We start from the raw sequence: 14,690 nt of genomic DNA, 5'->3' as shown, positions 1-14,690 counted from the left end.
TGTGTAATAATTTCTTGTGGGTATAAAATAGAAATGGAATCAAAAATTTAAAAAAAAGTTATCCGGTGCACAAAATCGTAAGCGTCATGCTGCGAAAGAAGCAGATGTTAAGAAACAAACTGCGGCTCTTAATAAATTTGTTAAAATATTAAAATATTCTGATGCAGATTGTAACCAATTCAATACATCAGAAATCAGAGTTGAAGAACTGTGCACATCATCCAGTTTGAATGAAAGTACTATTGCAACTATTGAACAAGATAACATGACGCGTGATTTAAATGAAAAACAGTTAGGAGAAGACTTAGTTGTAGTTGATCACGAAACTAACACGTTGTTAGTCTCTGTAAATTTAGAAGATCCAGGTGAATGGGGAAATATTGAAGATTGGGGAAGAATTGAAATGGGGCCTGTTCGAAAGAAAAATATAATATATCCCAGAGATACATATGGTCGTAAATTTGGCGACATGTATTATAATAGAAAAATGGAAAACAGTGACCTCATGCCAAGAACATGGCTCATTTATTCCGAAACTTTAAATTCTGTTTTTTGCTTTTGTTGCAAACCTTTCGCACCTACCAAATCAAGTAGTCTTGTAGAAGGTTATAAAGATTGGAGAAATGTAAGTACAATTTGCATATACATGAGACTAGTTTAACTCACATGAAAAATTTCTTAAAATGGAAGGAAGTTGATAAAAATTAAAAAAACAATACTACTATTGATTGAGAGACTCAATGGAAAAGAAGCATTGGACGAGTGGTTTAGAATGCTTGATTGAAATTATAAAATTTCTTGGTAGCCAAAATTTAGCTTTTCGCGGATCATCTGGTAAGTTATATGAAAGGAATAACGGCAATTTTTTAAAATTAGTCGAACTGTTTGTGAGGTTTGATCCCGTTATGGAAAATCATGTTGAAAGGACCCTACAACGAAACAATAGAGTACACTATTTGAGTAAAGACAGTCAAAATGAAATATTGGAAACTTTAAGTAAAGCAATCAAGGATACAATTTTATTATCAATTCGCAAATCTAAATATTATTCCATAATTTTAGACTGCACACCTGATGCAAGTAAAACAGAACAAATGACCATTATTATTCGCTTTGTTTCCTGTAACAATGGAATTGTCAAGATCAGAGAAAACTTTAGGTTTTGCAGATATATCAGATTCCACAGGACATGGTTTATGTGCAACAATAATGGAACATTCCCATTGAAGACATGCAAGGTCAAGGGTATGACAATGGGGCAAATATGAAAAAGAAAAAATATGGGCTCCAAAATTTGCTTTCGAACAAAAACCCTCGAGCTTTTTACGTGCTATGTGCTGCTCATACTCTAAATTTAATCATTAACAATGCAGATACAATTAGTCTCTTTGCAGTTATTCAAGAAATATACAATTTCTTTTCATTCTCTTACAAACGTTGGGCGATCCTTTTAAAGTTTGTAAAAAAATTAACATTGAAACAGCCATCAGATACGCGATGTGAAAGTAAAATTAATGCAATCCGCCCTCTACGATATCAGTTACGAGAAATTTACATTGCACTGTTTGAAATTTTAAATAATGAAAATTTTAATAAAGAAACTCAGCATGAAGCACAAACATTATGTGCTAAAATAAAGGACTACAAATTTATTTGATCTCTTATAACTCAGCATGATTTACTTAACAGAATAAACCCTGTGAGTAAAATGCTTCAACACAAAAATATGAACATTACACTTGCTTTAGAATCTATCGAAAACTTAAAAATATTCTTACAAGAGTATCGATCAGATACAAATTTTAAAGAAGTTCTAAAACGGCAAAAGAACTGAGTGAAGAGGTGGATGGAGAACAAGAATTTAAAACTGGTACGGAAGTCCAACAACGAAAGAAGACATGACAATTTGACTACGAGCATCATGACGAAGCGCCACAATCGCCAGAAGATAAATATAGAGTGAATGTGTTTTATACACTTCTAGACATTGTAATGTGTTCATTAATAGAACGTTTTGAACAACTAAAAACATATTATGATAATTTCAATTTCTTGTATAGATTACTACAAATTAATAACGAAGATTTACGAAAAAATTGTGATGATTTAGAGAGTCTCTTGAAGGACGGTGATAATAAAGACGTAAATGCAATAAGAACTATATGGCGAGTTATGTGCTTTCCGGGATATTTTTCAGAAGGATAATTTAAATTTTCAAAACTCTTTCGATATTCTTAATTTTATTGTGTCCAATAATTTATCTTTCCCTAACTTTTCAATTGCTTTAAGAATACTATTAACCTTACCTGTTAGTGTAGCGAGCAGTGAACGTTCCTTTTCCAAGTTGAAATTGATTAAAAGTAGGTTTTAATTTAAAACCTACTTAAGAAGTATGTCACAAAAAAGGCTTGAAATTCTAATTTTATGAATATGAAATCAAAAATCCTAAAATTTTAATTTAAAAAAATTTCAAGTATATTTATGCAATTTAATTTATTTTCTGTTATTCTGTAAAGATGTTATTTTTTGAATACTTATATTAAATGTTCTAATTATTTCTGAATTCTTTTCTTATTTTCTCATCTATCTTGAGTTTCTTTTATTTTCCTAAAAGATAGTTCCACTTATAAAAATTATTAAAAAATTTTACAAGTTACTAAGAATTTAGTAACTTGTCAAATGCAAGAATTTTTTAAACTTTAGTTCAAATAAATTTTAACTTTAATTAAAATTCATTTTAATTTTGTTAGCAATTCAGGTCGGTGAGAAGGCTATAATCCCTGTATCATTATATTCACCGATTAAAGTAAAGTGGCTTTATTAAAATTTGCTTTAACTTTTGAGAATTTTTTGAATATTCGGGTTTTTAACGATTATCCTGCCTAGTCAACACCCCCGGTTCGTTACATTTAGTGAACCAACGTGTGGTTGTTCTGTCAAAATTTATTTAAGAAATTTCAAATAATTTAAATTTTTATTATCGTAAAAGAACCACACACGCCTGGATCGTTACAGGGGGCGCTTAGATAGACATTGCATGCAGGCGGCAAAGACCCTAGTGCCGGCTCTGGTTATGACAAATCTTGTAGCATTCACATATCTCACATGTCAATACTCTAAACATTAATCTCCACACCATCCTTCATTGATGGTGATGATAATCTAGTCACCTTCAGTACTTCCAAAATACAATTTTGTCTTTTTTTTTTTCCTCTCACAAAATAAAATAAAAAAAAAAAAAATTCAGTTTTTCTCCCCTTACCTTTGATGATACTCAACTCAGCAGCCAAATCCAGATCCTTGTTCTCAGTTCCCAGACACCTACTCCTAGCCTTTCTTCACAAATACATTACTTCATCCTCTGCTTCTAAAAAACTTGACATTCTTTTTCACTCAAGATATTAGTTTTCATCTCTCAAGTTGCTAACCTGTACAAATTCAAAATACTGTTGAAATACTGCTCTCACATTTGAGGTGTTACACAAATAAACTTTCCTAAAAATCCTAAAAATTCTTGATGCTGCCCAGAAGATGGCAGTTTGACTAACCAGTAATCCTTATCTCTTCCTTTCATGTTACACTTTAATGGAGTCACTTACAGCACAAAGAGAAATAATTAAACAACAAGTTTAATAGATTTCAATATTTCGTATCAGCCACAGAGACATCATCAGGAATACAATGTTAAAATTGCAGTAACACATATAAAAACACAAGAAACAAAAACACATGAGATAATCTACAAATTATCTGTCCCTTCCACTTCCTCACATCCCTCTCAACATAAACTACAGTAATGCCATTACTATTCCCTATATCCAGAACACTTCTGAAAAAAATAGCCAGAACTTTGAAGAAATATAATCTCTGCACTGCTTTCAAACCTCATTTGAAGCTGGCTTCCCTTCTCTGTTCTCCTAAGGAGCTGCTTCCTTCCCCTCTCTATTCCAGGTGATTACAAGGTTCCTTGTTCTTTCAAATTATCATATTATGGTCAGACTGGGAGATCTGCTAACATCTGGCACCACAACTATGTCAATCAGATCTAACAGACCATGCCTTTGGATATCTTACACAGAATCAGATGTGAAGTGAATATGATGGAGGAAAAATGATGTATGAATAATGGCCTGCACTTACAGATTTGGAATCGGACATCCAGATAAAGTGTTGGTTAGAGAGAGAGATGATGTGCAGAATCAAAGAAACTAGGACTTATTAGAGCAGAAATAGGTGAACATGTGTTAAGAGGTGTTTACGCTTGACTGGACATGAAAAGCTAAATAACTGCTGAATGTAGTTGCTCAGGTTTCAAATATGAATGGGGTTGGTCATCAAGATGATATCAATAACTACAGTTACCAATTTGTGTATTATTTTAATTGCATAAAATGTTGATTTTTTTTAAACAGAATCGCAAGATTTTTGGATGATCTGCAACCATACAATCATGCATGCTTGAGAGCAAGATTCTCTACAAATAGATCATATCCATACTATTACCCTTCTAATAGAGGTTTAAAAAAAAAAAGTAAATATCTTCCATCACATTTAGTGTTTGTAGATTTTTGAGAAAACTTTTGACTTCTTTTTTCAATCAGAAATAACATATAGCTTAAAACAATGGGCCATTTTTGCAAAAAAAAAAAAAAAAAAAAAAACTATTAGAGACTATCTATCAGAACTCAAAGGACAGAATAAATTAGAATCAGAGAAAGGAATTTGGCATTGAGACAGGAGTGTGAGGCAAGTGGATCTACTTTTGTTTAAATTGTTTTCTGCTATGTTAAAAGAAGTCATTAGAAATGTGTCATCTGCACACATTTTGCAAATGATGTTCAAACAAAAAATAAAGAAGCCAAGAAGGTGCTAAATGATCTAGACTGAGAAAGCAGGGAAAAATGTGTAAAGATTATTATTATTATTACATGACACCTCCAGGGAGTCCAATGACTCATTGAGGGAGGGTACCTATTCTACAACTCCGTCTCCACCACTCACTTATTCCACCAGCTGCACCAACGCCATCTACCGCCCACTACCACCACCACTAGTATATTCACAGGCAATCACAAACATCCATGCCCACAGTGGGATTCGAATCCGCAGCCTTTTGGCTGGAAAGTGGATATGCTAACCACTCAGCCAACCAGGCCGGCTAACTATATTAACCTAACTAAACCAAAATTTATGGCATTGGAATCAAATTGAACTGAAATTAGGAGAGAGATAATCCTCCTGAAATTGTGGATGACTGTAATACAAGAGAAATAAATAAATAGAAGAATCAGCAAATTGGCCAGAGAACATATTAATTAACAAACAGGAAAAGGTATGGATAGATTTTTTTTTTTAATTCGATTTTTATGGTGCAAAGACACCAGGACACAGGTAACAGCAATACATAATGGAATTGGTTAGTAGGACAATCACAAACATCCATGCCCTTGGCGGGATTCAAATCCTCAGCCACTTGGCTGGATAGAGGATAGTTGTGTAGTGTGTAATTGGAGGATTAAATAATATAGATGGTGAGTTGCGGTGGATCATGTAATAAATTATTTTATTATAGGAGCCAATAAAAATCAAACCAGCTACCCAGCTGGTATTAAAATCTGAAATACTGGCACTGACCCCCCCCCCCCCAAAAAAAAAAATGATATCATTGCTTTCACTTTATACACATATATTGTTGTGTCCCAATTTACCTTTTCTACTCTAATCCTTACAAATTCCTTTTATCTATATTCTTCTAACTTCTATGCCCGAGATTTTACCAAAACTTATACCAATATCTAAGTTATTGCTCCCCATAGTACCCCTAATATTTGTATTTATACTGCGCCTTTTGGGATATTTAGTTTAGGATATTACATACATAAACAAGGAGAAAGAACTCAAATATATCTGAAAGTGTAACTATTGCGGTCGTGACACTTAACTCGATTCTCAACTTAAATTATCCACGTGACTAAGTACAATATTTTCAAGTGGTTATCAACTGCACCATTTATGTTGTCATAAATAGGGAGAAAGTCAATCTCGAATATATCTCTTAGCATTTAAATATTATTGCAGTCGTGACTCTTAATCTCTTTCCTCAACATTAAATTTCCCACGTGATTAGGTACGATGATTTTAAGCGGTGCATTGGATTAGCAACATCAGACAACTCTTTTATCATTGAACAAAAGGTTTATTAAGTTTCTAAACATGGTACAATTCAAATACTAAACTAAAATACTTATAGACTAACATTAAATCATTACAAGCAATATGGCTATTTGTGATTATGCCACCATACACATTAATTCATAAATTCACCTGATGTGAACAAATTAGATCAATTCACACTATCTGATTATTCATACTGAAGTAGATTAACAAATTATTCACTGCTAACACGTACTTGTGACATTTCAATTATTTTATACATTACATTAGGCATTCAATTCTTAGGATATGTAATTGCTTAATTCACACTGTTCCATTATACTGTTATTTGCACTAACACACAATTATATCATTTAAATATCTTGTGCAATATAATAGACATGCAAAAATACCTTAGGACTCTTAACTATTCACAAATCTTTAACACTAGTCAGTCTACACATAACACATTCTATCATATACTGAAATCCTAGTATAACTTCAACAGTTCTGTATTGGAATCACGATACTTTTCACAGACAAATTTCTAATTAACATGGGTTATGATTTACAGTACCTTTCTTGAGCTTTTCGTATGGGCCTTTATTCTTTTCCAAACGAACCTTTGGTATAACTTCTCGTAACTCTGGAATACTTTAACACACATATATTTGTTCTACTATCAGCAATGAGGACATCGATCTCTTTACAGCTTTCTGCTTTGCTTAGTTATCACTAGCGTCGAAACGAAGAAGATCCCTCCTTTTCTAGGACTCTATGGCAATTTTTCCTTTGCTTCCTACTCGGGAAAACGGGAATTGAAATCCCGCTCACTTTCGTTTCCATGTTGTGACGAGGAGATATCACCCCTGTCGCCACTCAGGAAAACCCCGTGAACTCCACCGGAACCAAAACCAAACTCCAAGGCCAAAAGCGACTTTCCAAAAAGAGTTTTTCCCAGTGTTACCAACCCTTTTATAGCTGCTCCTCTAACGGCACCTTTTCTTACTTCCTTTCTCCTCCTTCTACTTGTTTTTTTAATCATCGACCAATTAGGGTGGCGTTTTCTCACCAAACGTCATTTTGTCGGCAAGCCCGATCTCAATGTTTCAATCCGGGGATCGGCCCTAAGCGATAGTTTTGCTTTTCTTGTGCTAGCCTGACTTAATCCCCTTTCAAACTTTTTCTATGAATTCTACTTAATAACTTAATCTCTCACATAACATATTTTATGACTCACCCCTTTCTACTTATTTACTTAACTCTCTCATTTTTAATCGTATTACAATATTAATCTATACTTTCCTTTGTTAGCTACTTATTTAGTTAGAATTCCTTATTTTTAGTCATATTACAATATTAATACATTCCTTCCTTTATCAGCTACTTTAACAACAACCCTTAACGTTTTATACATATTACTGGATGCAAGAAATTTTCCATTAAATAATTCATTTTTTTTTATGCAGGGGTTTTAATTTATGATATTTATTCTTCATGTTACACCATGATGGCTGAGAATACTATATTCCTAAGATATCAGGTGTAACAATATACATTCACATTTCTTACTTGCTACAAAAGTTTGTAGCATGCTATGCAGTATTAACACTCATTAAATAGTAAAAATTGCTTAGCTGTTTTCTTGAAATGCTAGTTGAATAACTAAATATTATTTCCATTCTTGCATTATTAGAATCAGAGATATCAAACTTAGTTCTTTGCTTCATGCAGATGATAATGTTCTCCTATACACATCCAGTGCAAGTCTCCAGATTTCTCTAAATCGAATAACAGCTGTAACAAATTTGGCTTGAAAATCAGCAATAAAAAGACCAAAACTATGAAAATAGATAGGAATATAGAAAATTTCAGCTGCATTCTGTGCATAAATAACAAGTAAAATACTTGTTATTTATGCACAGCTTTTAGTGAAGATGGAAAATTAAGTATGGAAATAGATAACAGAATAAGCTGATCAAGTATGGTTGCCAGTTGAATAAACATATATGGAATAAGAGAGAAATTACCCAAATCACTAAACTAGCAGTATACAAGACAGCATTCGAACCAGTTTTAAGTATGAATCTGAGAGTTGGATTAAAAATAAAGCACTTGATCAAAGATTAGAGACCACAGATATGAGAGTTCTGTGAAAAATTAGGAGCCTGAACCAGCCGCCACCATGCTAAAATTAAAGATATTAAGAAGGAACTTGATATTGTTGACATTCAAAAATGTGTGAGTAGGGTTAATCTAAGGTGATATACTCACTTAAATAGAATAGGAGAGGAAAGGTTAGTAAAACAAGCATTTGATGCCAAGATTGCAGAGTAAAGACTCAGAAGAAGACCAAGATCTAGGTGGATTCAGTGTCAGAACTGCCTTAGAAGATCAAAATGTTAGATGTGACAATATTGGAGTGCTGACAAATAATGGATTAATTTGCCAAAAAATTATTGATAGATTAAGTAATAATGTAAACTTAATCATGTAGTACTGTCAAAATGGGTATATGACAACTGGGCAATGGCCAAGTGGGCGACAGAATAATAGATCAAATATGCAATTCTATTCTGATCTATTACCAGGTAAATCTAAATATTTTTTGAGAAATGAGTTAAAAGAACAGTATAAACATAAAATTTGAAAAATCTCGCTTAGAATTAAGTTTATTTTTATTGTGTGTAGAATTACGAATTGTATAGAAGTTATATCGAAATTTCCCATACAAAAAATGAGTCAGCCAGTTAATAATATTTATATTATATATTTTCGTTTATATCATATATCAAAATTTGTAGGATCATTTAAGAAAGAGATGGTTAAAAAGAGTGGTCCAAAAATGATAAGGTATAATTGCACAATATTAAAATAAAGAAAAAATAGTTTTTAATTCATTTATTAATATTATTTTCTAATTAACAAACATATTTACACATGTTACATATATACATCAAAACAAAAAAGTATATGAAATTCAAAAATTTTTTTTAAATTTATTAATTCATATTATAGTTATATGCAATACCACGTAAATATTCTATTATATTTTCCCTATTGTAATTAATAAATTTTTTCAAAATTCTTTGGTCAGCTTCATCGTAACATCTATGTTTGTGCTGATGTTGAAAACCTGCTACTGCTCCTTCATAATCAACATCATATGTTTTTTTGAATTTGTTGTAGTCCATTTATAAAAATCCATAAATTTGGATGACTTGTGCTGCTTCCAAAGCTTAATTGCAGTTTTCGATGACAGGCTTCCTTAAAATTATTTGTCCTATTGCTTCCATTTATTGTTCTTTGGTACACAGACCAAACGTTCGAGGGAAAAATCGGTGGAGCCCTGGTTCTATTATTCCTTAGACGACCTATGTATGTGTTCATAAACCATTCTAAAATTGGTTCAGATTCATTGGATTAATGATTCTCGAGTTCAGAAATAGCGTAAATAATATCTTGTTCTAGAACGAAAGCAAGTGAAGTGATCATTTTTGAATTTAAAGTGAATTGCGCATAATAATTATATCTGGTTAAAAGACTGCATGAAGCTAAATGCTTACGAAGATTTTGTACGAGATGAATGGCAATTTCAAAATCAACATTTATATTTTCAGGATCTAGTAATGGCCACATTTCATGTATCATATAAAATAATTTTGTGTATGTTTCAAGAGTCTTATTAGGTAGTAAACAATATGAAACAGGGAAAACTGGACCTCCATCCTTTCTAGCCAAAATAACAAAAATTTGATCAAAAAGAGGGGGAGAAAGTAAAAATGTGCCATCCATAAATAATTCATTCATGTGATTTGGCTCCACACTGCATGGCTTTCATGACCAAAAATTAATATTCTCATTGGGTCGACCTGTTCTGATCCAGAATCAGCCAATAAAAAAAGTTCAAATTGTGATGGACTGAATTCATAATTTAAGTATTCTTCAGGAATAATTATTGTTTCCCTAGAATCAGGATTAATTGGGGCTTTTAAATATTTTAATCTTCTTTGAATATTTCTGCACAGACTGCTATGATTTGGAAGCATTCCTTCTACCACAGAAGAAACATTTTGTAGAACTTGAGTTCTGATTTGTGATGGGTTGCTCATTGTTGTATCCGCTAATTTTTTGGCTGTTGTACTAACGTCTTGCGTTATTACTCTGGCTGCATTTCCAGAACTACATGTGTGTTCCTGTTTTTCAGAAATTAGTGATCCATCACTGACACCTGTCCAGATTCTACCTTTGCATCCTTTGTTTTTATTTTCACATCACCAAAATTGAATTGAACCTTCCTTATCAATCTTGTCTTTAACATAAAGATACCCATTCCAAGCATATTTTTCCTTGTCTCTTTCACTTAATATTCTTGAATTATCCATTTCTGAAGAATAGAAACAAGAAGTCTAAAAATAAAATTAATAAACGTTTTCACTATTTAATATAATTAAGAATTTTTTCAGTACTATTTTTCACTTGTTGGGGCACAAATAAAAGATTCATCATAATAATTGTACTTAGCAATTTGTTTCATTTGAAAGGTAATCAAGAGTTAAATTAATTTAGATGTTACGTATACAATTTAGTATACAATTAAGATTATAAATTTTGAATACATACCTTTTATTTGTTCTTTGCATGTTGTAACTAACGTTGAAACAAATATTGGAAACGATGTAATAAACAAACACCTAGTCTTACTGTTTAATAGATGTCAAAATATCTTGCAAAATGCGTATTGAACTAAATAACTGCACACAAAACGCACAAATAATAAATTGCCAAGAAGAGACATTACACAGTGAAGCTCAGAAATACTTCTTTACAAAATAATATTAATAAATGAATTAAAAAACTGTATTTTTTCTTTCTTTTAATATTGTGCAATTATACCTTTTCATTTTTAAATCATTTTCAGATCACTCTTTTTTAACTATCTCTTTCTTAAATGATCCTACAAATTTTGATATATAGACAAAATTTCGATATAAACGAAAATATATAATATAAATATTTATTAACTAGCTGACTCATTTTTTGTATGGAAAATTTCAATATAACTTCTATACAATTCGTACTTCTACACAATAAAAATAAACTTAATTATAAGTAAGATTTTTCAAATTTTATGTTTATACCATTCTTTTAACTCATTTTTATCTGGTAATAGATCAACAGAATAGAATTGCATATTTGATCTTTTATTCCGTCGCCCACTTGGCCATCGCCCAGTTGACCATGTCCCTGTCAAAATAGCCAGTACACCCTTTAAGGGTACATATCAGGAAATCAATGACAATGAATCTTATGTTATTCTTTTTCATACTTGAATATTTTTAAATATCTCAATTTTCTGTAAGTGTTATAACTTCTGTAAAAAATAAAATAAAAAACTTACAGCATGAAGAGGAAATAATCAAGTATGTACTTTCCCTCATATATAATACTTATATAAATATAAGCTGTTAATATTTTTGTATTCATTGTTCAAAATGGAAATTTAAAACTTTGTTCCTCTAGGAATGTTATTTAGATATTAACTGCTTTTTTAAATACTTTTTATTTCTGGGCTAACAGGTACCATGCAAGAATTAAAATGACAGAAGAAGGGCTTAAAACAGGATCTTCTGTTGTCCCTGAAATGGAAAATGGTTACCCACGGAGGGAGAGGTTACCTACAGGCCGAATGCCTCCAGAAATAATCTTTTTCTGTAGAAAAGTATATGACTTTCGTCAAAAACGGCTGTTGAAAAATCCTACGTGATTATTATAGTATTAAGAAGCTTTTGTATTCAGTAAAGCAGAAAACTAAAGTGGACCACATTTGATAGTTGTGCCATGTGCGTGTGTGTAAAATAAAGCCATATTTACATTTATATGATTGAACAATTAGTACTAGTTTAAATATTTCCTTGAAGTGCTAAAAGTGTTGTTGGGTGGACATGGTGGATCAAAAGACTGTTTCCATTTATCTAGAGCATATTCACTTTTCCTAGAGACTTAACAGCCGAAATGCTACCTTGTTACACATAAGGAGTTTAAAACTTAAGTCATTGTTGATTTCATCAAAATGTTGATGACCTGTTGATATCATTCAGAAGATTTATGTTAATTTAAATAAAATTATTTATTTGTTGGAGCCTAAATGGAAAACCCAGATAGTTCCAGTTAAAATGTTAAATATGGAACTGGGTTTCATTTGCTTGTGAAAATCTAAACCTTGGAAACATTTCGAAAACTGTCATCACTCTATGTTTTCCTTTCTGTGTATTTACATTCCTGACTTGAATCTTGAGAGAACAATGGAAAAAATAGTAATACTTTTGTTTGATTTCCTCTATGAAAATCTGTTACATATTAATGCATTTTTACTACTACAGTAGTTCTGTTAACCTCAGATGGTTGTGTTAGCTTGTTTGTTAGTCTATATTTGGGGCTTTCAGTTTAATCTCCACTTAAAAGTTGGGTGTTGTTTTTTACTTGTTAAAATTTCCATATAATAATATGCAATTATATATATATATATAAATATGCATAAATATTGATATATTTTTAATGAAGTATAAGGTAGCATCAGCTAAAAGCAGATGAAAGCACTTTTGTGTAAAACAAAAAAAAAGTACATATATATATATATTTTTTCCCAAGGGATTGATATAATCTTTAGTGGAATACTGCATTTTTTAAATCAAAACTAAAAACAAATATGATAATAAATAATAGTTGTCTGTCTGTATGAGTTGTCACTGCATTTGCAGTGAATTTTCTTAAGAGTTGGTGCACTTGTGTGCATGCTTACCTGCTGTGTTTATGTTAAAATCAATATTTACTTTGTTAGTTCATGTGAGCAGTCCTGGACAGATGTTGAAAGTTTAGCAGTGATTTTTGATAACTAAAATTTTATTAACTAAGTATAATCAGAGATGTATTTCTCTGTCCAGTATACTAAGTTTATATTATACTGCATAATTCTATTTTATTTCTAATAGTTGCACAATAACTAGAGCACAAGTGATGTAAATTTTCCTGTACACAAAGTGGTTTTTCATTTGTGTAGCATATCAAAAACTGAAATCAAAATTTTATTCTGTTTACTGAACAATACTATCATGTTTGGTATGCAACTGTGTATTTAAAAGCCATTGATATTTGTTGAATATTAATGTCAAAGAATACGCCTCAACTGTTAAAAATGCTACTGCTGTGTTAACTTCTTGTTTCAAAACTTTCTTTTTCCCCTTTGAAGAGCTTGTAAAAATAAAACTGGTAAAAGCATTTTTCACCTTTGACCATTATTAGCCAGTTTTTCATTTTCCTTTCTCTAATAGTTTTTGGACATCAGTTAAAATAAAAGGCTAAAGTACTTGGCTGAAAAGTTATTTATTTATTGAAGTAAAAAGCAAGAAAACAATAAATGGTATACTGAATTACTGGCATTGTTTATTATTGGTTCTCTACTAACTACATTCAACAAATTATTTTGAAAAAGAATAGTATGACAGCACTGGATTATTAAACTGATTTTGAATACCTGAAATAAACTCTCTTTACCGTGATTTTTTAAATTTTACCTTGATAGGCATTTTTGAGTAAGATTGAATTAAAAGTTTTATAGATGATGACTTCGTTAGTATAGTTACTGGGTGTTAATAATTTGCTTTTAAGTAAGCCGAAATCTCTACAGGACCATTAAATAGCAGATTCATTTATTGACTATTAAAAATAAATAAATAAATAAACTCACTTATTAAATCAGCCATGCTTTATTATTGTATAAAGATAGTGTAGTGTTATTATTATTATTACGGGTATCTCCATGGAGTCAGTAGACTCATCGCGGGAGACCCAAACTAGCAAAACAATATCTGTCATATCTCTTCTTGAATTCATTTACAGATGAAGAGCTCACAACAAAGTCAGGCAATGAATTCCACTCATTCACCACCCTCCAGGCAAAAAACCTTGTTCTGACACCTTTGTTAACCACACTCTTCTTTAATTTCCAGAGATGACCTCTTGTTCTTCCATCACTATCACACAGCTGAAACATTTCCCCTGCATCAATCCTATAAAAACCTTTTAGTAATTTGAATGTTTCTATCATATCCCCTCTTCTTCGCCTATCAGCCAATCTCTGCAATCCACAAGCTCTCAATCTATCAATGTAGGGAGCATTTTTTATATCACTCACCAACTTGGTCACTCTTCTCTCCACAGCCTCCTCATCTCCAAGGAATCCAGGTGACCAGACCTGAGCACAGTAATCCAAATGTGGAAGTATCAATGCTTTATAAAGGGGAATAATAACCTCTTTATCTCTGGATGTCAGTGTGTTCCTCAACAACCAAGTAATCCTATGTGCAATCTTGGACACCTTAGCAATGTGTCCTCTGAACTTCATCTCCTTATCTACCAATACCCCTAAGTCCCTAGCCTCATCAATCTCTTGGAGTACCTTTTCATCTATGTAGTACACAGCTGGTAATCTTTTAATCCCAAAATGCAAGACTTTACACTTTTCCACATTGAACTGA

The 14,690-nt window shown here is 31.7% G+C and overlaps 1 protein-coding gene across 5 annotated transcripts in view; it reads left to right on the top strand.

Moving 5' to 3' along the window:
* The window catches only part of LOC150102632 (uncharacterized), a 351,586-nt gene extending 338,001 nt beyond the window's left edge, over positions 1-13,585 (top strand). For all 5 annotated transcript variants that reach the window (XM_090399115.1, XM_090399113.1, XM_090399111.1 and 2 more), the window contains one exon: positions 11,734-13,585. In XM_090399115.1, coding sequence (XP_090255241.1) covers positions 11,734-11,920 — 187 coding nt within the window. In that variant the 3' untranslated portion in view covers positions 11,921-13,585. The remainder of the gene's footprint in view (positions 1-11,733) is intronic.
* Positions 13,586-14,690: the final 1,105 nt, after the last annotated feature.

Source organism: Typopeltis vanoorti, chromosome 10 (assembly GCF_054136105.1).
Source record: "Typopeltis vanoorti isolate ZY-2024b chromosome 10, IOZ_Tvanoo_1.0, whole genome shotgun sequence".
In the NCBI taxonomy this organism is placed as follows: Eukaryota; Metazoa; Arthropoda; class Arachnida; order Uropygi; family Thelyphonidae; genus Typopeltis; species Typopeltis vanoorti.
The sequence above is the reverse complement of the archived record's forward strand: the minus strand, read 5'-3'. Positions and strand labels throughout refer to the sequence as shown.